This window comes from Trichechus manatus, unplaced genomic scaffold (assembly GCF_000243295.1).
Source record: "Trichechus manatus latirostris isolate Lorelei unplaced genomic scaffold, TriManLat1.0 scaffold00159, whole genome shotgun sequence".
NCBI lineage: Eukaryota > Metazoa > Chordata > Mammalia > Sirenia > Trichechidae > Trichechus > Trichechus manatus.
The window spans coordinates 2225843-2251711 of NW_004444095.1; the positions used below are offsets into that span (position 1 = coordinate 2225843).

The window sequence follows — 25869 nt, forward strand, 5'->3', positions numbered from 1 at the left end:
TATATATGGGGATAATTGGTAGAAGATAAGGTTATAAGAGAAGGATTGATTACAAATATAAAGCAATAACTGTGTGAACCTCAGGGTCATTTGAAACCTGAGGATTAATCTTGTTACAATAGCATCTTTAAATATGTAATCCAGATCCATGAGTCTCTTACCAGAATCACATTGGAATGCTTTTATTGCCTTATATAATGTGTGTTCTCACTTCCACAACAATCATATTATCCACAAAATAAAAGTTAATAGCTTCTGAGTGAAAGAAGATAGATCAGAAAAAAAAAATACTTATTTTATGATTCCACTTGTATAAAATTCTAGAAAATTCAAACTAATCTATAGTATCAGACAGCAGGTTAATGGTTACATGAGGATGAGGCAAGTGGCAGAAGGGAGAGATTACCAAGAGGAGACTTGTGAGGGGGATGGATGTGTTCATTATCTTGATTGTGGTAATGGTTTCACAGGTGTATACATATGTCAAAACATCAAATTGCGTCTGTAAACATATGCAGTTTATTGTATGTCAATTATACTCAATAAAGCTGTTTTAAAAAGTTAGTAGCTTGTCTATAATACTACCTAAATACATTAGTGATTATAAAAAATCTACTTAACAACAATATATGCCTAAAAAGTATGAATGACTGTTATAGTGGACTCTGTGGTGTGTCATTCAGATTCACTAATTAGGACTGAAATACTCATTTCCCCAGTTGCTGAGGGTGTCTGCTAATAGTTCGCAGCTAAGCCCTTCCCAGACATTTCCTTCAGCAGATGGGAATTTTCTTTCCCAAGATTATCCTGCCTGGAAGGGGGTAGCTGGGAGGCTCACATTCAATAACTGATGGATTCAGAGCTATAAAGGTCCGTCACCCCTTGCCTCACTCAGAAATACTTGGAATGACCATCCCAGCCTTACATAGGATTAGTTGACATATCTCTTGTAACTGCATCACCAGACAACTCCTCCCTCTGTCCAATCCTTCTTCCTTTACTCCCTCACAGGTGTTCTCAAGAACACTCCCCAATAACCCTTCTGCATGTAATTCTCTGTCTCAGAATCTGTTTCTTGGAGAACCCGATCTATAACAACAACCTAATATGCTGAAAAGTTAAGGTGCAAAGCATAAAACTACATACCTGAAGTAACCATCTAAATAATATTATGAAAATGTGTATCAGAATTCATTAAGATTCATTATATGCAATGACAGTCACTTTTGGTCATTGCTCCTCCACCTTGTTACTAGATTTATAGGACAAAATGCAGGATACAAGTCTTGAAAGAAAACACAAGAAAGTGATAAAATTAACACTTAGCCTGTGATAACAGAGAATCTTTTGCAGAATGTTAGCTATTGGAGCACCATTATGCCTTGGAAGAATAACTGATTAAATTTTAGTACAAGAAGGCACAGCATTTTGTTTTCAATCTTACTAGACACACCACCTTTTGAACACATGCTAATGGAAATTACATTTCACTACCGTTACTGTCAGGAACTTAGCAAACTTTGGCCTCTTACATTGTAAATTTAGTAAAATGACACCATTAACATTTTATGGAATTAATTAGATGCAAGCTTATGGGGGGGTACACTCTTCACCAAATGAAATTATCATGGGAATTTCTTCCTTCATAGAATGAAGTAAGAACAATTTCCATGAAAACCTCAATTGATTTTCACTACCTAAAGAGCTGAAACACATGTGTTAGCCCTGGGAAATTAAAGAAAGAAGAAAAAAAATTCCCCTACAGTAAGACCAGTAAGACAGGACGTTGAGTGGTAAGAAATATCTTCCTTCTAATGATACCGGTTGCCGTTGAGTCGATTCCGACTCATAGCGACCTTCTAATGATAGACACATGAAAACAAATTAAAGAAGAGAAAAAATTCCCCTACAGTAAGACCAGTAAGACAGGATGTTGAGTGGTAAGAAATATCTTCCTTCAAATGATAGACATGTGAAAACAAGGCCTATTCTCTGTACCAATTCTCCCTTTCCCTCTACCCACCTGCCTTTAGCCTTCAGTTATTGATTTCAAAAATTGTTTTAAGGGATGGGGGGTGGGGGGGAAATACTAAATAGGCAATAGGTAAGTGGTGTCTTGGGTGAAGGGTGAGACAGTACACAATACTGGGGAAACCAGCACAACCTGTACAAGGAAAGGTCATGGAAGCTCCATAGACACATCCAGACTCCCTGAGGGACTGAATTGCTGGGCGGAGGTCTGTGGGGACCATGGTCTCGGGGAACATCTAGCTCAATTTGCATAACACAGTTTATAAAGACAATGTTCTACATTCTATGTTGGTGAGTAGCATCTGGGGTCTTAAAAGCCTGTGAGCAGCCATCTAAGATACTCCACTGGTCTCTTCCCTTCGGGAGCAAGGGAGAGTGAAGAGAACAGGATACAAGCAAAAGATTAGTCCGAAGGACTAATGGACCACAGCTACCAAGGCATCCACCAGACTGAGTCCAGTACAGCTAGATGGTGCCCGGCTACCACCACTGACTGCTCTGACCAGGATCACAACAGACAGTTCTAGACAGAGCTGGAGAAGGATGTAGAACAAAATTCTAACTCACAAAAAAAAGACCAGATTTACTGGCCTAAAGGAGACTGGAGAAACCCCGAGAGTATGGCCCCCAGACACCCTTTTAGCTCAGTGGTGAAGTCATTTCCGAGCTTCACTGTTCAGCCGGGGATTGGACAGCCCCATAAAACCAAATGGGACTAATGAGGCACAGCAGTCCAGGGACAAGGGCCAGGAGGCAGAAAGGGACAGGTAAGCTGGTGATAGGGAACCCAAGGTTGAGTAAGGACAGTGTTGATGTGTTGTGAGGTTGTTAACCATTGTCATAGGGTAATATGTGTGCTAACTGTTTAATGAGAAACTATTTTGTTCTATAAACCTGCATCTATAGTGAGAATAGCAGCACAATTAGAAGAGCGTAGTCAGTGTCACTGAACTGTGCATGTAGAAATTTTTGAAATGGTGTACCTTTGGCTATGTATGTTTTCACCAAAAAAAAAAAAAAACGTCAAGAAGGGAGAGGGTTGACATGTCATGGGGTTGTTAACCAATGTCATAAAACAATATGTGTACTACTGTTTCATGAGAAACTATTTGTTCTGTAAACCTTCACCTGAAGTACAATAAAAAAATTTGAAAAAATAAAAAAAATGCAAAAAAACATTGTTTTAGATATTAGACAACTGAAGGAAGAAATGTAAATGATGCTCACTTTCAAACTATCCTCATGTAGTCCAAGAGGCTACCGCTGTTAGGAGAATGAAATGAGAATGAAAATCAAATGTCTATAGGTTTATTTATTGTAGAAAAACAACGTATGTATGTAAAAAAAAAAAAAGGCGGTATAATCAGCAAGTTTTACCTTCTGAGTTTACGCACTAAAGCTAAACTGCATTTTTCTTTTGCCTTTTTACTTTCCTACTCCATTATCTTATTAATAATAGAACATTTAAGAGCTAAATATTTTAGGTTTTGTCCATTTACAGTCTTTGACCTAAAGATTTAGACATCATGGGCAGAAAAGTTTTCCTGAAAATCACTTAGAGTGCTATTTCAGGGAAAACAGCCCATGTTTATTATGTTTCCTAATACTCACAAGGGAGCTCTGATGGTCCAGTGGTTAAAGCACTTGGCTGCTAACTGAAAGGTTGGTGGATCGAACCCACCAGCCACTCCAAGGGAGAAAGATGTGGCAGTCTGCTCCCTTAAAGATTTACAGCCTTGGAAACCCTATGGGGCAGTTCTACTGTGTCCTACAGGGTTGCTATGAGTCGGAATCAACTTGACGGCAGCAGGTTTGGTTTTGGTTTAATATTCACAAAGTTATTCTCTATAAAAGTTTTTGGCAAATATCATTGACAAAAGACCTTTCTTAGAATTAAAATGACTTTGAAGCAAAAGCAGACATGTTTGTGTTGCACATATGAGGAAACTGACTTTATAGCCGTTGATGAGACTTGTAAGGACCGTCTTCGTACAACATATTATTTCTTAATGCTTTTTCTTTATTTGTGATTATATCTTCAAGAACACACATGGCCCTGGCCAGCCAATAGTTGCATACGTGATTAAAACCCTCTTTTCCTTTCATAATAGATATGTGTTATCAAAACCAAAGAGACCATGAGGCAGTCTGTACTGAGGCTAGTAAAAATCTAAATGTTCTAGCTTTCCTAATTCCCCAGATTTGCCACAGGTACTTCCTTATTAAGAAACCAAACAAAATCAAATCAAAATATAAAACTTTCACCCACTTTGCAGTCTTCTTCCTTCTCAGGAAAGGAAGGATTTTTACTGAACTTCACTTATTTCATTTTCCTGTGTTTTTCAAACCTAAAATACTTCAAGCCTTGCTCATGTCTCTCTTAAACTTTTTTCTGTATACATTTCAAACGTTTGCTCTTTCTCTTTCTCTCATCCTGCTCTGGTCTTCTAGACCTCTAATCATTCAATTACTCTTCATGTTACCACTCAGAACAAATAATTTTCATGTGGCAAAGAATTCTGATCAGGAGGCAAAATTAACTAATGAGTAAAATTTGTCCTAATTCATCTCTGAGGAGAACTAATTTATTCTTGGCTTCTCTAAGGATATCCCCAGAATTGTGCTTTTGATCTTCCGGGATTTTAACTTTGAAAATGTTGGAACCAGTAGTGAGTATCTAACCCACACTGTGCATGAAGTCTGATGATCTAAGCAAGTAACAGAGGCCATTAGGGATTCTGTGGTCATAGAAGAGTAATCACAATCTTAGCTTTTCCTTTGGAGCTAAAAACAATAATTTGTAGAAGACTTGGAACAAACTTGGCACAAAAATAAAATTTTCTTAAATGAATCCCCTGAGAAATGTTCCAAAATGATTTCTTTTTGGTGATAGAAAAATACAAATTTAAGTCTTTTATGCCACTCAAGAATTTGGCTTATACAGGACTGTATCCATGACTCTAATTTCTAGTTCTAATTATGTCATTAACTGGTGTGAGTCTCACTTAAAAAAATAAAACAAAACAAACAAAGTACAGCTAAGTACTTTTTAAAATTGTAAGGCAAGACTCAATAAATAGTTCAAAGAGTAACCAAAGTTGAATACACACAGATAACAAACCTAAATATCAGTAAAAGATTAAACAATCAAATAAGTCAATGAGGAAGAACCAGAAAGACACAACCACACGATCATGAGAATGCAAATCTTAAGTAAGATAAGTCAGGATCCAGAGAGCTGCAGGCGTCAAAGAAGTAGCACAAATAAACAGAAGAGTGAACAGCTAGATATGGAAATGCAGTGGTCCTTGTTTAGTGGAATAATACACCTCTCTGCCACCACCCTCTGCAGCAGATACTGTTGGAGATTTACCAATTCTCTTGAGTCTTGACACTCAAGTATGTTCTGGCTGGTGTCCAATAGACAGTACCTGCATGTCTCAGTCTGAGAGATTTCTTGGAATCAGAGAAAGCTGTTATGTTCACATGTAAGGCAGGATGGAAGAGCCCACAATGTGGAATTTGTACCCCCATACCCTGAGCAACCCTCAAAAAATGACTAATGGGAGCTGGTATATAAACTCATAGCTGCCTTGTCCCTTTGATAAAGTAGCTCTGAGACATGTGTTTTATGGTTACTCAGACTTTCTCCATGGAATTAAGCTCCAGTTCCCCATGGTGGTGGCTTGCTTGATAACATATTCTATTGATGGTTCGGTGTTAGAATTCTCATCATTCATGCATCAAGGCCTGGTTTAATTCCCAGCCAATATACCTCATGCACAGCCACCACCCGCTGTCACTGTGAGCTTGTGTGTTGCTCTGATGCTGCACAGGTTTCGGCAGAACTTCTAGGCTAAGATGGACTAGGAAGAGAGGCCTGGCAATCTACTCATGAAAATCATCCAATGAAAACCCTATAGATCACAAAGGTCCAATCTGCAACCTGTCATGGGGATAGTGCATGACTGAGCAGTGTTTTGTTCTATCATGCATGCAGTTATCATGAGTCAGCGGCCCACTCAACAGCAAATAACGAGAAAAACAACGACAGGATGTCTTTTCTTTCCTGTCTCTCATCTTCACTTTCCTAACACAGCTTTCTAAGATCACCTTCCAAATAAATTACTTGAATTCAAGTCTTTGTCTCAGGATTTGCCCCTGGAGGAACCTGAACCAAGACACCCTTAATCCAAGAACATTTATCATTAAGATCAAAGTCAATCCTTAACAATGGCTATTCTGAGCTTATAAAAAGGGTTAAGGGAAAAGAAGTCAGCTGGACTGGAAATTTCATTCATGCTTTCAAAAAATTTAGTATGTACTCTTTTTGAAATAAAGAATAAGTGTAATGGGATACAAAAAAACCTAGTAGAAAAAGAGAGAGAATATTCAACAAATCATTAAATACCACTAATATTAGCGTTCAAAGGATCAGCCATTAAGATATTTGAATTTCTTAATGTAAATAATTAAATAACAATCTCCATGCACTGGATTCTAAATAATTATACAGATAAGTTATTACTAAAAGATTTTATCTAATCACAAACAGAGTTTTGATTGGTTTTGTTTTTCTCATAACCTTTAGCCACTGAAAAACATAAATCTGTTGAAGTCCCTTCCTCCTCATTGAAATCTGTGGACTTTTTTTTAGCTGTCGGAAAAGAATGTTTCCCTTTTGGAAATGTTGGCTTGCATCAGAAAATTCTTTATTATGTGCATTGCAAACCTACTTATTTACCACAGCTAGACAGAGACTCCTTTTTACTTTGTTATGCAGCTGCTTGTTTTTAAACAAATTTTGCCAAGAGACATAAACCAGATGGCCTTCTTCAAGGGTATACTGTGAGCCATGATAGTCAGCTTATGGTAGTTTCAAGCAGCAGACAGCTGGGTATGGAAAGTCATGATGCTGTTTGGAAATCCAACTTCCAAGTGTGCTGAAGCACAAGGAGACTCTCAAGTCGGTAAATAAAACTGCGACTTCATGTTTGTTTCAAGAGTCGATTTTCTCATGGCTTTAAACTTCTGCTTCATAATATCACATTTTTTTAAAAATGAAAGTAGACCAATGCATTGGATTAGACATAAAAGATAAATGGATTCAGAATACATTTGCAAGTGGAATCAGCAAGTTGTAGGTTGGGCTTTCTCTGAGAGTCCATCTGTGTTCTATCCAAAAAGGTTAATCAGTACTGTAATATTCTTTTATGGTAGTGCAGTATTTTAAAAGATTATTCCTAATTCTATTCTGTAGTAGTATTATCCATCCACATCCTTGACATGGCCTCACTGTGAGCAAACTGTACTTCCCTGTCTTTTGACTTGGGGCTTGCTATGTGACTTGGTTTGGACATCGGATGTGGATAGAAAAGACAGTACACCAGTTTCAAGTCTTGGTCTTAAGAAGCATTATCTGTTTCTTCTCGCTCTTCTGAGAGCTTCTGAATTCTTCCAAGTAGCCTTTAGCTGGGACTTCAGAATGATACACCTGGATCAGAACTACTTGGTCAACCAGCAATTCCAAAGAGTGTCTTTGTTACACAGCATTATTGTAGCAGAGATGAACAATAATGGCAGATGCTGGTAAGGGCCAATGGACAGTTAAGCACTCACTCTTAACTGAAAGGTTGGCAGTTTGAACCCACCCAGTGGCTCTGCGGTAGGAAGGCCTGGCAATCTGCTCCCATAAATATTACAGCCTAAAAAACTTTATTGGGCAGTTATACTCTGTATCACATGGGGTCACTATGGGTTAGAACCATCTCAATGCAGCCAACAATAACAACAGCAAAATTTCCAAGTGTTAAGCTATATATTTGAATATTTTAGAAAGGCAAATGAAAAAGAACAAAAAATAAATCATTTTAAGAGAAACTAAACAGACAAAATTCACCTTTCATGAAGAAAAATATTATAGATTAATTTTATTCAAATATACAAATTACCTATATGTTAAGAATTGTTTTAAATGCTCACCGAAACTTATTTATTTCAATAGGCATCTTAAAATAAGCACATAAAATATTTGAAAACTTGTTGCTCCTGGCAGAAATCTCTCAAAAACCACATCCTTGCCTTGTAATGGGCAGTTTTCCCTTGAGAAAACTGATATTTTCAAGAGGAATTTGAGACTGTCCATGGATAAACTAAAACTAATAAGAAAATAATTCTTGTGAAAATTGCCTTACAGGCAAGAATTTGCAACTCTCACAGAGTAAACATATTTTATAAAGTGTTAAAATTTTGTAATGGAAACAAATTTTTCACCAGAATACTAGAAGTTAAAACAAGCAAAGAGACAAACTACATTCCACTAGAAAGTTATGCTGACTTCAATGGTTAACGGGTATTTTTCTCTATGAGAGACTGTTTATCTCTCTCAAATATCATAATTAGAAGAACATATCAGAATCCCAGATTATTTCATATGTTGCTAAATCTATACCTAAGAGTCATAATTTGGCCTTAATGTAGCAAAATGAAAGTAAATATGAGGAATTTTACCCTACATTCATATTTTGTTGAATAAACTATAGTGGAAATGAACCTCTTGTTAACCAAAGCATTTTTCAAAAACTTTATTCATTCCAAAATATTAAAACTTTTGCATGAGCAGTTTATCAGTTACATCTAAGGACTCATCAAGTAAAAAATAAATATGTATTAACAAGACACCATGGGAATGATAATGGGTTTGGCTTAGGGGTGACAGGAGATGTATGGTACAGTTTCTGCCCTATAGAGCCAAAAACTGTACTGGATGGTATTGAGTTGCACACAGCTAGGAAAAACATAAGCTTGTGGTAAGTACCTGTGAAAGAAGTACACAAACAAAGACTTCCAGGAACACGTAAACCCCAAACCCAAACCCATTGCCGTTGAGTTGATTCCAACTCATAGTGACCCTATAGGACAGAGTAGAACTGCCCTATAGGGTTTCCAAGGAGCAACTGGTGGATTCAAACTGCCAACCTTTTGGTTAGCAGCTGAGCTCTTAAATACTGTGCCACCGGGGCTCCAGGAACACACAGGATGGAATAATTGATTGAGATCAGGGAGGGATTCCAAGCAGTGATATTTGTGCTGGGTGCTCAACAATGAGTAGAACTTTGACTGCTAAAGAAAAAAGGCTCCTCAAGCACTTCAGTAGATGCCTTACTGATTGGTTTTGCCAAATATCTTATGTAAGCACAGTTTATATCATCTACAGATATTGAACATGAAGATGTTGTTGTTGTCCTTGTTAGCTGCCTTCGAGTCAGCCTCTGAGTCATGACGACCCCATGTACAATGGAAAGAAACTCTGCTCGGTCCTGTACCATCTTCACAATTGGTTGTGGGTTGAACCATTGTGATTCATAGTGTTTTCATCGGTGATTTTTGAAAGTAGATCACCAGGCCTTTCTTCCTAGTCCATCTTAGTCTGGAAGCTCTGCGGAAACCTGTCCAGCATGATAGCAACACCCAAGCTTCCACAGACAGACAGGTAGTGAATGTGCATGAGGTGGACTGGCCCGAAATTGAACCCAGGTCTCCTGTATGGAAAGTGAGAATTCTACCGCTGAACCACCACTACCCACAACGTGAAGATATCTCCTTCTAAATTTCAAACATCTCTTTAAATACTGGGGTTTCAGATGCAATAGTTTAAAAACAGTTTTTCTATATATCCCTGTTGATGCTACTGAAGAACAAAGTATAGAAGAAGAGAACATAACCCTCGAGCATAAAGAAATCCTATATGAGATGCACTGGAGGCAGGGTGTACAGCAGACAAGAGTTCAATAGTGGGTCCAAACACAGGCTCTGGCATGTGCTTCCTGTGTGAACTTGGAAAAATACTTCTTCTCTTGAAACTTCAATTTCCTCATCTTTAAAATAAGGTTCCCCTGAAGATTAAATCATCTATGTAAAGCACTGAGCTGAGTGCACACTTGGCACATAGAAGTTGTTAAAATCGAAGCAGCTCTTTTATCTTATGCGAAGCCCATCTTATGAGTCCAGAAAAGGTGATGTCATGAAATTTTGATATGTTGTTATAATTTTAGCTTTAGGCTTCTTTTTTTATAATGGTTATTCTGGGAGTTAGTAATCTAAACTGCTAAAACTTATCCATGACCCAACTTTAGTAAAAGAGAGGGGAGCATTAGCCCTGCAGGTTAGTAGTTTTCCATATCTCTCCTTGACTAAACCCATTGCCATTGAGTTGATTCCAACTCCTGGTGACCCTGTAGCACAGAGTAGAACTGCCCCATAGGGTTTCCAAGGAGCTTGTGGTGGATTTGAACTGCTGATCTTTTGGTTAGCAGTCAAGCTCTTAACTACTGTGCCACGAGGGCTCCTCTCCTTGACTAAGCAGTGGTATTGTTGGAAAGAGAGGGCAGAGTCAGAAAAAAGCTAATTCATGAGGAATTATTTTAGACAATGTGGAGACATAGGACAGGTGGGTATCTAAGACAATGAACAAAAATTTCTACTTTTATGTCAGCAGGATTCGGGAAGCCAGAGTAAGATTTTAGCAGAATCAGAGTTCATAAAGTTAACAAAGAAAGCAAGGGAAGCATATAATCCTAGACATATCAACACTTTTCTTACGGCTGTTTGAAAAAGCAAAACAAAACACCCTTTTTTATGTCTATGTTGAAGACTATAAGTTCTCTTCCAATATCCATCCTCCCCGTCTTTCATAGTCATACACTTTTTGCAGGACACATAACATTCAAGAACAAATGCAACATTTCCCAGCCTCCCTTGTAACTTATGTGCAGTTCCATGGCTAACTTCTGGCCAATGAAGTATAAATGGAAGCATAAAGTGTTAGCTCCTGAGAAACTTCCCAAATACACAATTATTATTGTACCCTTCAGCACTTCTCCTGACCTTCCTCCATCTGCTTCTTGGAAAGTGAAGGTGGTTGGAGCTCTATCTTCCAACTTGTGGATAAGAGCCCACCACATAGGGATGTTGTTGTTATTAACTACTGTTGAGTCAGCTCTGATTCTTGGCAATATTATGTATAACAGAACAAAATGTTGCCTGGTCCTGCACCATCTTCATGATCCTTGGTATGCTCGAGTCCACCGTTGCAGCTATTGTCTAGTGCCTTTCAACCTAGCAGGCTCATCTTTCAGCACTATTATCAGACAATATTCTGTTGTTATGCATAGGGTTTTCATTGGCTAACTCTCAGAAGTACATCTCCAGGCTTTTCTTTCTAGTCTATCTTAGTCTGGAAGCTCTGCTGAAACCTGTCCACCATGGATGACCCTACTGGTATTTGCAATACTGGTGGCATAGCTTCCAGCTTCCGCAATATGGTAAACTGGAATACGAGTGGTAGCCACATAGGCATAGCTGGGTAGAAATCAAGAAGTAGCAGAGCCATCAACCTGCCTTGATTGCATACTGATAGGCTTCTACAGAAGAGAGAAATATGGTTCTGTCATATTTAAGACATTGCTACATTAAGCCTCTGTTTCTCTCAGCCAAAATAAATTCTAATAGATAAAGTAAAGAAAGTTACTGGGAAAATTACAGTTAGCACATTTTAGCTTTATAGTAACTTCTTCAAAGACTCATCTACTTCACATAGAGGAAAAAATGTATATTTAGTATATTTAGAGAAGGAACTTTTGTCACATGACACAATCAGGAAAGCCAAGAAACACATGATGGGTAAAGTCAAATAGTGACATTATCTCCAAAATGAGCCTAGTCCCATAGGCATAAAATCGGTTTCTGTATTAGAGTCTTTTCTCTTTGCCAGTAATGAAAATACAAGCTTATTTAGATAACAAACAAGCAAGCTAGAGCCCACTGTACACTGAAGAACTAGAATCAGCTACAGTGAAGAATAGAAATGTATGTATACAGCTATCCTGGGAAACAAAAATGTTCAATTACTTTGAGAAAAAGATTCAGGATATTGATCTATGGTTATCTCTGAGATTATGTGAATTTTATATCTAGTCAATTTCTTATCTGAAGCAAGTTTTAAACTAACCTCTATGTGAACTGTAAAGATTTATAAGAATCTAAAAATGTTGAAGATATAAGGCAAATGAGCCTGTATAAAATGGCGATCATAAAAAGCAAATCACTCTGCAATTCTTGAGTGCTTTGAACTAGCAATTGGAACATACAGAAGATAAGCTGATGGGAAGAAACAAACTTCTATTTAATGCATTTCAAAAAGCCCTTTCATTAAATAAATACAACAGATCCCCTTCATTCAATTCTTTTGCCACCTGCTCTGAACCACTATTAATTTAGTAGAAATTATATTTCTAAGTGAATAAGGAAATATAAACCAAGGTCTAGTTTAGGTATCTAATTCAAATGCTATACTGCACTGCTAGGTTCATTTTTTATACTGAGTTTCAAAAAATCACAATTATGAGATAAGAATATTGTTTGTTGATGTTTGGCTTGCTTTAATGAGACTGATAATCAATATGTTAAAATGCAAGGCCTCTTAATACCCACTATATGGGATTAATCATTTGCAGTTTAAAGCTTGGCCTCTGGTGGTCAAACCTGCATTTAATTGGCTTCAACAGTTAAATCCTACACTTCATTTTGGGCTGCTGAGTAGAAACAAAGGCTCCTCTATTTGGCTCACACTCGGGTCTCTCAGTGGTGTGCCAAGTGCAATGGCTGGCCGGTGAAAGATATTCACAATAGCTAGGGGTTAGGTTAGATTATACAGGGCCTGAGCAGAAATCCAGATGAACAGAGCAGCATGAAATGGAAGGTAGGGTGCAGGAGGAGGGGAGCCCTAAACTGAAATATACCAAAGGGAATTTAGATCTGGCAGAGAAGATAGTATACAGGGTAAGCTTGGTGAAAGGATATTATACAAAATAAAGACAAGCAATAAATTTACCTTTTAAAAAAATTTTATGATGGTGTATTTCTGGCATATGTGTTATGTTGATGCTGTCAAATTACAGTTTTCATCAGCATCATTATCATCATCAAATAGTATCTATTACCCACGTGCACTGTTTTGGGCATTGGACAAGAAAGCAAAATTGACATGGTTTCTGACATCCAGGAACCAATAAAACTAATCAGACAACTCAATGTTGATGAATGTAGGAGAGCAGATAGTGAACAAGGTATTTAACTGGGGATAAACTTGAAGGTTAAGCATACACTTTTAAATGTTTCTAGTGTTTAGGTGGATTGGTGGGTTTATCTATATGTCCTGTGTATAAGAATATTTACTGTCACATCTATGGAGATAAATGCTCAATTATTCTCTTTACATAGATAGCTAAGTGAAACATTACTCTTTAATTTAAAAAACCTGAATTATATTAAATCAATGACTTAATGATTTTTAGATTTTGATGATGAGTAACAAAACAGTAGTTTTTCCATACACCATGGTCTCAACAGTGAAAAAAAAAAACATAAATAGAAAATGTCACTTCTTCCTCAATCTAAACACATCTTCTTCCAAATTATCCAGTTTATATCCAATTCCATAATCCATTGTACAACAAAGATTCAGGAACATCATATAAACAACTTTCCTGTGTTTAGGATATATTGTTTCTTACCTCTTACTTTTTAATTCTACCAAGCTCCAAAACCAACAGTAGAATTGTGTATTGGCACCTATACATATACCTGGGGAAAAATGAAGATCCAGTTGTGCATGGAAATCTTGAAATTTGGTAGAGACTAATTCTAAGACAGCACTGTGAATCTTTCTTGAGTTGTCAGCCTCCTGTATGTGCTTCTCGTGTATCTTTCCAACTACATATGGCATTGTGACAAATGGAAGAGGCTGCTTAATGCTGCTATAACTGAATGTCTCATTTAGGAGCAAACAATTCTGGAAAAGCTCCCAGATTATGCATCTGTCCCCCTTGCTTCCACTTTAGAGGATAAAATTGTATGGTGATGACACAAGGATTAGTATATTATTCTTTCCCTCTGTGGGTAGTGTGGGGTTATCTCACTCACCCTGACATGAGAGAAAAATATTTAGTGTATGTCTCAGTAGAAAAATTCCAACTGAGATAGCAAACATTTAGAAGAAGTTTGTGTTAGGAGTGGGCTTGCAAAGTTGCATGCGTGTTCCTTAGAGTCTGAATACAGAGATGATTAAGAAGGTACTTTCTCTTCAAATTAGATTTCTTTGCTTTCTACTCCCGTTTTCTTCCTGTTTATGTCCTTTATTGTCTCGTTTTCCTTCATGCTGTACAAATGGCAGCAAGAGTCTGTAAAGGCTTTAATGCTGTAGGTTTGGCACTAAGGAAATTAAACAATGGAGAAATCCCTGGGGAAGCAGCTTCCAGCTCGCCCACCCCCAACACCCTGTTGACATGAGGCAGTGTGGTCCCAGCAGGATGGTGGTAAATTCAGCGGTGCCCACATACTTATCTGAGAGTCTGTACAGGTCAATGATAAAATGCTCAGGGGTCCATAGTAAAATGCCCAAAACAGAACTATCTAGTATGATTTTTCTAAGACTATATCATTTTTTCCTTCTAATTCTGAGATTAGGTCCTTCCTTTAGTTTAAAGGAGTCCCTGAGTGGTGCAAATGGATAACACTCTCAGCTGCTAAACAGAAGGCTGAAGAGTGAACACCACCCAGAAAAAACCCAAACCAAACCAAACCAGTTGCCGTCCAGTTGATTCCAACTCACAGCGACCCTACAGGACAGAGTAGAACTGCCCCATAGGGTTTCCAAGGAGCAGCTGGGGGATTCGAACTGCCAACCTTTTTTTTTTTCTTTTGGTTAGCAGCTGTAGTACACCGTACGTCCTAACCACTGCACCACCAAGGCACCTCCCAGAAGCACCTCAAAAGAAAGGCCTAGTGATCTTCTGAAAAATCAGACATTGAAAACCCTATGGAGCACAGGTCTACTCTGACACAGATGGGGCCGCCACAAGTCAGAATCCACTTGATGACAACAACTGGTTATACTTTAAAAAGTATGTATTTATTATTTTTTAACAAGCATATATTTTTCCAAGTATAGCATACACATAGAAAAACGTACACATTACAAGTGTACAGTTCCATGCACCTTCTTAAAAGAAACACAAGCAACACAACCAGCATCCAGATCAAGAAACAAAAGAGTAAGCAGAACCCCAGAAACCCGCTCCTACTCCTGCCACTCACTGCTCACTACAAAGGTCCACCTTCTGACCTCTAATCCCCAATATACCTGTTTTTGAGTTTTATATAAATAAATTCATACAATATGTGAGGTTTTTTGTATCTGACTTCTTTTGTACAACACTGTGTTTGTGTGAGTCTCCTCTTCCTATGTTTAACATGTTAATGACATATCCTTGCTAATAGAATTTGAATTTTAAACACCCTTACACCGCTTTCCCCATTAAATTTTTTTGTTTGTTTTTTTGTCCTAGATATTAAATATTATAGGAATCACTACTCTTGGTCTTACGGCTTCTTTAGATCAGATCTAAAGCTCAGAATCATCTTGGATTTGACTACTTATATGAATGGGCAAACTATCCCAAATTATTTGACTAAATGGAATTCCAAAAAGGAATGTTGATTTTAAAAAATCACTTCCTTGAAGACCAGAACGTTGCTGTTACACAATAATGCCATCTTATGGCTGTACAGAAATTTGTAGTCTACGAACTGCTTTCATTTTTATTATCTCATTTGAACTGTACCAGCCTCTTAGGCTTGGGACTAATTTCGTGAAAGTGGGGCAGATTCATTAATTGATTGAGAGATAGTAAAGATGGTATGAGAAAGAAAGTAAAGATAACAGAGTGTAGTATCTGGCACTTAGCAGGCTTCCCTTAAATGTTTGTCGAAAAAAGCAATGAACTTTGTTTCCCTAATACTAGGTAGAACCCACATTATTTCTCTTTACCTTCATCTGTTTCCTGTAGGTATCTTTTGTGAGCAGCGAGTATATACTGTAGCACAGCAATAACATGCTACAACATAGATGAACCTTGGCAACATTATGCTGATTGCAATAAGTCAGTCACAAAAGGACAAATATTGTATGATCCCACTTATATAATGTATCTGGAATAGATAAACGTATACTAAAGCCAAATCAAACCAGTTGCCATTGAGTCGATTCTGACTCATAGTGACCCTATAAGACAGAGTAGAAGTGCCCCACAGGGTTCCCAAGGAGCGGTTGGTGGATTTGAACTGGTGACCTTCGTGATTAGCAAACGAATGCTTAACCAGTGCGCCACCAGGGCTAAGAAAATGTATAAACTAAAAAACCAAACCTGTTGCCATCTAGTCAATTTCAGTCACAGCGACCTTATAGGACAGAGTAGAACTGCCCGATAGGGCAGCCAAGTAGTGGCTGGTGGACTCGAACTGCCAATCTTTTGGCTAGCAGCTGAGCTCTTAACCACTATACCACCACATATATGTATATTCATCCCTAAATTCATGGGGATACGCGGATTTAAAGTTTACTGTTGACTGTGAGCAACCAGAACATGAACAGAAAGGAGCCATTTTTAATATTTTGATCATTTATAATTTTGCTGAGATATATGTTGAAATTCTGTTTGCTGGAAGATAATGTATGGGAGCTGGTTTTTCAGACAATAAGTGAGCATTTATAAATCAATCTAACTTTTACTTCTCTACTTGTCCTCACCTAAACAGTAACATCTCTTTTACTTTATGACATTTAATAAAGGTGAGTTTTTGCAATTATGGCATTTGTGAATTTGGTGATTAATGACGGTCTCAGAAACTATGTCTTAGGAATGCCAAGAGTCTAGTGTATTTTTCTCATATTTTTAATTCTTTGCGAGTATAATATGCAAACCTTTTAGAGATAAGCATTTTGGTGAAGAATAAATATGCAGATGAGCTATTTAGTATGTGCTAGGGCAAGTCACTTAAAACTTTTGGGTTTAGTTTTCTTCCCTAAAAGATAATGAAACAAAAAAGAATCACTAAGATATTTTCTAGCTGGAAAAAAAAATATTTTTATTATTATTAGCTATCTATAACAGTTTAGATTTTTGTTGAGCAAATATTCACTCCTCTCCCATTTCTACTGTCAGAAGAGACTGCTTCCCCATTCTATGGATGTCAGGTTTGGCCATGTGATTTGCTTTGGCCAATGGAATGTTAATACTTGACATGAGCACAGGCCGTAAGTGCTCTTAGGAGGTTAGCCTTGATTCATGCTCTAGGGATTCATCATAAAAAGAGCATGACCCTCAGAAAAAAGACATATGCAGGAGACCTAACCCCAACATGCATCCGGGAGCCTAGTCCAGCTAACCCACAGCTTGAAGCAGTGCTGCCCAGACAAGCCCAGCCCAGATCAGCCAAACCACAAGCAATCTAAAAAACCATAAGCATGAGAATAAATGCTTGATGTGTTAAGCCATTGAGTTTTTAGATCATTTGTTCCACAGCATTATTGTGGTAATAGCTGATTAATACACTATCATACATGGATCATACATGAAAAAGACTAGATAGCCCTTCTTACTGGTTCAAAGGTATTTTGCTTGATTCTCAGGTTGGTTTATTAAATAATTCAGCAGATTTTTGTTGAGAATCCAACAAGATGGCTTTCGGGACATTTGCCTATTTATGGATGCATAGCTTCTAAATCCCTCTAAGGTTTCAGGAATCTACCATTGTACTGGCATTGGAGAGAGACAAGGCCCTCACTCCTGCTACAATAGAGTCCAGATTGCAGCTATTCATTCTCTCTGACTGGCACTTAGAACATAGTTCTGTGACCTAACCTTGCCTTATAACAGCGGTCAGCAAATTATGGCTCACAAGCCAAATTGACCCATGGCCTGTTTTTTTTTTTTGTGTGTGTGTTTTGTTTTTTTTTAAGTTTTATTGACACACAGCCATGCACATTCATTTATATATTATGTAATTATGTATGGTTGCTTTTGCCCTACAATAATAGAGTTGAATAATTGTGACAGAGACCATACGGCCTGCAAAGACTAAAACATTTACTATCTGTCCTTTACAGGAAAAAAAAATCAACCCCTGTCTTTTCAGGTGCTCCTGCCAGAGACCTTAATTCTAGAATGGCTGACAAAAAGAAAAGTGATAGTGTAGACACATGTTGGCATTGATAAAACCCGTTCCCGCACAGTGGATTCAAACTCATAGCAATCCTATAGGACAGAGTAGAACTGCCCCCATTGGGATTCCAAGAAGTGACTGGTGGATTCAGAATTTTGGTTAGCTGCCAAATGCTCAACCACTGCACCACCAGTTGGTATTGATGGCAGCAAACAATGTCCAGTGGCTTTGGTGACCCTGGTGTACCAGTGCACAACTGCCATGACAGCAGTTTATAATTCAGATTCACCTTGTGGCTTGATACTGGATGTGTTTTTGGATGCCTAGCCTGGTATTCTCTGGTAGTTCTACCCATTTTTAAAACCTGGCTCTCAGATCTTCTCACTGATTCTATGGAGTACCTGATATTCTTGCAGTAAATAATTTATTTATGCCTAAGGTAGCCAGATGTTCCTTGGAAACCCTATGGAGCAGTTCTACTCTGTCCTATAGGGTCTCTATGAGTTGGAATTGATTCAATGGCAATGCTTTTTTTTTTGGTTAATGTAGCCAGAGTCACTGTCTGTTAGTTGCAACTCAAAACCTTGGTCCATGGGTCTTGCTTATCCCTGAGTATGAGTACCATTCTCCTATTCATTTTCCCAGGAATCCTGTTCTCGCCTCTAGCATAGCCTGTATCTTTCAACCATTATATTACTGGCTGGTCACTCATTTTCTCTCCCAGATTGAGAGATTCTTGAAGGCAGGAACTGAGTCTAATTCAGCTTTCTGTGGTACTCAGGAAAATTTGAAAGATTTTAAGAATGAATTAACAGGCATGATGACTATCAGGGCCATAGATCATAATTTTCATCATGAAAATTGCCAACCTTAATTAAGCACTTACCATGTATAAGCAATCCACTAAGTATGCTACATGCAGTATGTCATGTACCGTATTTTACACAAACAACGTGTGCTTTCTACGTTTGTTTGCCAGCACTTCCTCTCCCCAGGTATCACTATGCCAATTTCTTTTACACGTTGTTGTAAAAAATTAGCATAGTGGGCTTATGAAAATACCTGGCAGTGGGGAGGGGGCTGTTGGAAGAACAGACTTAGAAGATGTGTGTTATTTGCATAAAATACAGTATCCATGACACAATAAGCTTATAACACAGACACTATTCTTATCCCATTTTATAGAAGAGGAAATAGCAGAGCAGTAAAGACAAGAAACTTGCTCAGGGACACACAGGTAGTTGGCAGCAGAGCCAGGATTCCAAAACACGCTGGACTCTAGGGCCTGTGCTCATAACCAGTCACATAAAACAGTTTTAGTTTTATCTCTCAAACAGAGACTAAACTAAATTCCCTAGGAAATGTGTAATAATTCCCAACCCATTCCTAGAGAAGGTAAATTGGAGTAAAGTTATATGGCCTGTGGGTAAGGAAGGAGGGTACTACTAGTGTCAGAGACATTCTACCCTTTGACAAAAGTAGCAAAGACCCCAGGTTTGGGGTGAGATTTCAGCTACCCTCTCTGTTGAATGGCATTAGTGCTTCTGCTTCTTTTAGAGTCCAGGGATAAAGGTGAACTGAAAGGGAAATGGCTGCGTGACCCAGTGGGAAGGGAACACCTAGTTAATTGGCTGAAGATAACTTATAGGTAAAGTATGGGAGAAGCTTCAACAAGCAGAAAGTTTTACCTCCACTTTACTGCAATAATGGTAGGTACCTATAGAAGCACAGTAATCACTGGCTTCTCAACACACACCCAAGGTTGGTAGGGGACCGTCTGGGTGGCCTGGATGGCTGGGAGAAAACACTGCCTGGAAGAAAACAAAAGGAGACAAAAACATCCCAACAGTGGAATGAGCACCCCAAAAGAGGGCAATGGAACTGATCTCATTGGAGTAGCCTGCAGAAGCTCATGACAACTCAGTGTGGAATACTGAGAGAAAGTACACCATAGTGGCAGTATGCATTTAAGGTTGTCTTTTGTGGTATATACACAGGCTTACTGAGTTTTTTTTTTTTTTATCATGACTGCTTTCTGGTGCTCTGAGACCAGCTACTGTTCTCAAGTAAGTTGAGATAAACCTATTAGACCATCCAGAGGAGAAATAGCCGCAGATTTTTAGGAAGAGGTTTGAGTCCAGACATACTGAACACCCATTTCGTACTCAGTACTTTATAAGCTTGAGAATACCACACAAATAAAACACAGCCCTTGTCTTTAAGGAGATCGTACAGAGACAAAAAGGTAGATAAACCAAATGATTCTTGTGTGATAAGTTCTAGGAGTAAGTCACTTGGTAGCATACACTGTACAGGGTAGCCACCAAGTCTGGCAACAATTACAAATACATAAATGGTTTATCGATATTATATTACATTAAATGATTCAACAATACTAAGTTTCCAGACTTTATGATCAACAAATAGTCTTCCAATAGGATTTCAAGAAGGATATAACAGGTAGGCCAGAGGGGGCACAGAGCACGTGGAAATCACAAATGAATTCAATAATGCTAGAGCAGTAATAGGAGGAGTTGTAGTTCAGGCAGGAAGTGATAAGCAATGAGGCTGACCAGATGAGCAGTGATCATGTGGAGGCCTTATATGCCCAATTAACGAGTCTGGACTTTATTCTAAGGAGTGTAGGATTACAGCACTGAAGTTCTTATACTTTTGAAAAACAATCCTGGATGAATGATAATTGGGAACAAAGTTGGAATGGTCACCAGAGTAAACTGAGATGTCTGCTAGAAATATTTGTTTGGGAGGCTAATGTAGTAAACCAAGAACGAAAATAGAAGTAGGGATGCTTAGAAATGGACAGATATGAGAGATACTGAGGAGGTTCCCTATAGTTATTTTAAAAATTGATTTAATTTCCCTTGGGAATAATAAAGAAGACTGACCTGAGACAACAGAACTTTGAAAGAAATTATTTTAATCTATTAGGGAATGTTATTACTTTTAACCTCAAATGTAAAAAGGTAAAAAAAAAGTTTCACCTTCTTGTGGTGTGAGGCTAAAGAATGTATGTGAATTCTTGTCAGAAAAAATTTAGGTCAAAGCTAGATATTTTAACTAAAGTAGGCACTAAGAAATTATTTTAAATCAACAAATTTCCCACAGTAAAAAAAAAAGTGACTATAAATCATAAAATATTGCCCTTTGAAATATAAATAATAGATGAAAACCAACTTTTTGTTGATAGGATCATTTTCAAACATATGAATATGAGTATCAAACTGGGAACATATAGGACACAGATGTGACTAAAAATATGCAAAGATATACACTTTATACTGTACAATTTTTTAAACCTCCCCAAATAAATGACCAAAACTGCTTTGAAATTACCTGAAAGTTGAGAGGATGATATAGTACTCCAACATAATGCTGATTTCAGTACAGAAAAATTTCTAGAATTCAGCTCATTAGACTGAACTGTTCATGATGATTTGTCCTCACTCCACTTACCTTTTTCCAGTGATGGTGATACTCTTTCCCTCTCTTCTTCCCTACCTCTTTTTTTCTACAGAGAGAATTAAAATGAATTTTAGAGTTCCCTGAAAATAGGTGCAATCATGCAATAAAATGAAAGTGTTACCTACCCTTGTCGATCCTTGTACATCTTGTTGACTTTTTCCCATTGGAAATCGAGCTGCAAGAGAGCTTCTTGTAGCTTTGCTCTTTCTGTGGGTGTGGCGCTTTGCAATGCTGCTGTCTTCTTTTTGTTGATGACGTCAATCCGGCCTGAGATTTGTTGTAGGTTGTCTTTCACATCCTGTAATATTGAAATTTTAAAATAAATCAGAAATTAATCATCTGTTTATGGAAAGGAAAAAGGAAACATATAAACCCATAGAAGTAACTGACTTGTGGTTCTTAATTATTCACTTTTAAAATCAGCCCTGGTCAAGATTTCCAATGATTTCAACATGGCCAAATTCAATAGACAATTCATAGTCCTCATCTTGATACAGTTGATCACTCTCTCCGTCTTGAAACATTTTTTGCATTTGGCTTCTGTAACCTGAACTCTTTTTTTTTTCCACCTTCTTGTCCATTGCTTCTCAGTCTCCTTTACTGTATAATACTTCACCTCTTACTAATCTCTTTATTGGACCCTTTATGGTGAACTGGTTAAGAACTTGGCTGCTAACCAAAAGGTCAGCAGTTCAAATCTACCAGCCACTCCTTGGAAACCCTATAGGACAGTTCTACTCTGTCCTATAGGGTCACTATGAGTCAGAATCAACTAGACAGCAAAGAGTTTTTGGTTTGAATCTCTTTATTGGACTGTTCTGGCTCAACCTTGGGACTTCTTTCCATCTCTCTCTCTATATCCCCCTCCCATTCAACCTCATGACTGTAAATACTCTTTATGGCAATGACTCCCCAACTTTTATCTCCAGTTATGACCTCTCCTCTGAACTCCAGGCTCACAATCCAACTACTTTCTTGACACTTGGATGTCTTATGAGCATTTCAAACTCAATGTGGTCCAAATAACATTCTGAACTTCACCCTCTAATCTTGCTTCTCCCATGGTTTTCCCCATTTCAGTAAACAATATTCTAAGTAACTAAAGTTACTTTAAATTGCTTTCACTACAAAACAGAAACTAGCTTAATAGTACATTGCAGTTTAGGAGCCCTTGTGGCGCAATGGTTAAAGTATTCAGCTGTTAGCTGAAAGGCTGGCATTTTGAACCCACTCAGCAGCTCTGTGGGAGAAAGACCTGGCAATCAGCTTCTATAAAGGTTACAGCCTGGAAACCCTCTGGGGGCAGTTCTGTTCTGTCACATGGGGTCACTGTGAATTGAAAATTGACTCAATGGCACCTAACAACAACTCACTTTGCAGTTTGTCTTATTGGGCACCAGATGCTTCCTTATTCAAGAAAAGTTCACTACTAATAAAGAACAGAACTAATACTTTAAAACAAATTTAAAAAAAAATTGGGTGGATGTGTTATCTATACCCTAAAAGTCATTGAATTCAAGCATGCTTCTTATATTCTTTTATTTACCTGGTAAAATTCAACTTTCATCTGATGGCTCTAAGTTTGGAGTCTTGGATGGGATGGATATTTAGGGCTATCCTACTAGCTTGATGAGATAAGGAACATGCACCAGCATGTCTTCTTTGCTGCTTCTGTAACTCGCCTAACCTGGGCAGCCTGATTTCACAAGCAATTGGTATGGTTCAACTCCTGATGCTGTAAGTCATGGACTCCATCTTAGCTTGGCTGCCAGTCCATGGACACAGATCCAGAACTCTGACAAGTTCTCCACTTGATCCCACAAAGACAGCTGATGGACTCGTGGATTACTTAAATTCACACTGAGGCAATGAGCCACATTAGTCCGTACATTGGGAGTCCAAACACTTAAAATGCATTACTGTAACCTCCTATGGGGAAGAGATTCAAGGAAAGGGAAAGAGGCTCTTCCTTACCAGAATAAAAGTTATCCAGCTAAGACTTTAATGCGGAGATATATATATATATCTCCACATCAAAGTCATATAGAGTGACTGTATACATATATATACATATGTGTATATATATACATATATGTGTGCATATATATATATATGCACACACACATATATATATTCACTCTTTGAGGATTTAAGCTTGCAAAGTGTCCTGATTTTAATCGAAATCTCTGGCAAGATCCCAATTCACTGGAAAATGGTAGAATTGCTCAGAATCGAGTTATGAATGGCTTTAGCAATGCTGGGCAGCATGTTGCAAAGGCAGGAAAACTTTCTATCTTAAATGAGAAAAGCAAAAATTGGGGTAAAGGATGTCATACTCCCTGAATATCTAGATAATAGCTCCTTGGTGCATTCTCAGAGAATGCTGTCAAAATTGGCTGAAGTCCAGGAAACCCTTTTTAAAGTCCCTGCACATGCTCGTGTCCTTGAGGCATTGCACACAGAAAAATGGTACATGCACCAAAGAAAATTCTGTAGCAGTTTCCACAGTTTAAAGTCAAAGATGGGCTCTCTTATAGCTTTTTACTACTTTAGTTTATCAGTAAATAAGTGATCTTTATAGCTTCTGACACTCTAAAAATGAAATCATAGTCCCTGTAGTTGCTATGGTAATAGAAGAATCCCTAGGATCACTTTAGAATATAGCATTTTTGTTTCTCTTCTTGAGTAGTACCTTATCTTACCTGAAAATATGTTGTCAAAATAATGAAGTATTCACTTTTTAGTCAACTTCCTTCTCAATTTGAACATGCCCCTATCAATTGACCTCACCCCCTCTCCCATTTCAGTTCTCTCTGATTTTATTTGTTAGCCATTCTTCTTCCCATAAGAAGACATTCTAATTTCTGGAAAACATTCGTATATCAGTTTATATAATTTAAGTCCTTAATAATTTAAAAACAACATCATTGCAACTCTGGTTCATAGAAGTAAATAAGTTAAAAAAGGCCTGTATTTATACCTTGTTGAGAGAGAAAAAATTAGATATTAAAGTATCTTTCACAACTGAAAGATGAAATCCACATATCTAAAGCTAGAAAAAACAGAAGTCTAGGGATCATGCTGCTTCAATTCTTATTTCTAGTTGAAAAGTGTATTTAAACAAAGATTTCATTGATGACACATACATGATAATATAGGCTTCACATTTGAGACAGAAACATAAATATTTAGAAACATAAGTCTCCCTTTCAAAAGGGAATCACAAATAATTTGAACCTAAAAGCACTTTGTTTATTCAAGGATTATGTACTAAATGGCTTCAATGGGCTAAAAAGAGAAACTAGAGACCACAATTTATCTAGGGAGTTAAATACGGGGCACTGTCATCATCTAATCAGGTTGAGATAAGGATCTCAAGTAACGCTTAATTTATCCGTGTTCTGTTCTCTATCATAAGAGGCAGATTTCTGCTGTTTAGTTTTTCTCCTATTTAATATAAAGTGACAACTACTCCCTTGCTATCAAAGTGTTTTATTACAGAGCCTGCCTTTACTCACCTAAATAGCAAACCTATTTGTATGGATGTCAAAGTAGATATTGTAGAAACTGAACAGGGCAGTAGGGAATAGTGATATCTGATAAGTGGACTTACTGTTAATCACTTCTGATAAAAGTGAACTTAAAAAGAACTTAGTGAATTGTAACATCTTTTTTAAAGCTGCAGTTCAGTTCTTTGTTTCACATATACTATGAATTTCTCCAGTATGGTTTCTAGAATTTAAAATAGCATATTTTCTCCCGTGCCTTCTCTGCAGTCATGAAACATAAAAGGGCATCTCACAATTTCAAAACATAAAACAAAATTCAGCACGCGCTTAAACTTCAATTCGCAAACACTAAAATTGAGTCCTGTATTTCACACCAAGGAGTCGAGCTCAAACATAGTTTCATAAGTTACAACACTCCTCAAGGTAAGATCTTAAGTGATGCATCTTCTGTTTAAAGAGCTGGTCCTTAGTTATAAAATATTTACATGGAAATATGCCAGTGTTCTCTAGTCTAAAAGTTTCAATAAGGGAAAAAAAAGTCATTTTAAAATTGAAACGATGTAGTTTCAGATGTATGAAACACAGGTAAACTATAACATAATATGAAATTGTTGTTTTAGTGTACTTTCTCTTAAAAGTAACTTCTCTATCTCAATGATGTTCTCATCTGAAGTGTGCTAAACTTCATTTTTTAAAAAGAAATAATAAAATTGCTTTCTAGCAATTCCTCACATTTCATTTCTTAGAATGACTCACATCAGCAGATGACTATAAATACCTATAA

The 25869-nt window shown here is 37.5% G+C and overlaps 1 protein-coding gene across 1 annotated transcript in view; it reads right to left on the bottom strand.

The window, feature by feature from the left end:
• Positions 1 to 25869, bottom strand: part of DMD (dystrophin) — a 2372918-nt gene that overhangs the window by 1258747 nt on the left and 1088302 nt on the right. The window contains exon 43 of the mRNA XM_004386236.2: positions 21702 to 21874. Coding sequence (XP_004386293.1) covers positions 21702 to 21874 — 173 coding nt within the window. The remainder of the gene's footprint in view (positions 1 to 21701; positions 21875 to 25869) is intronic.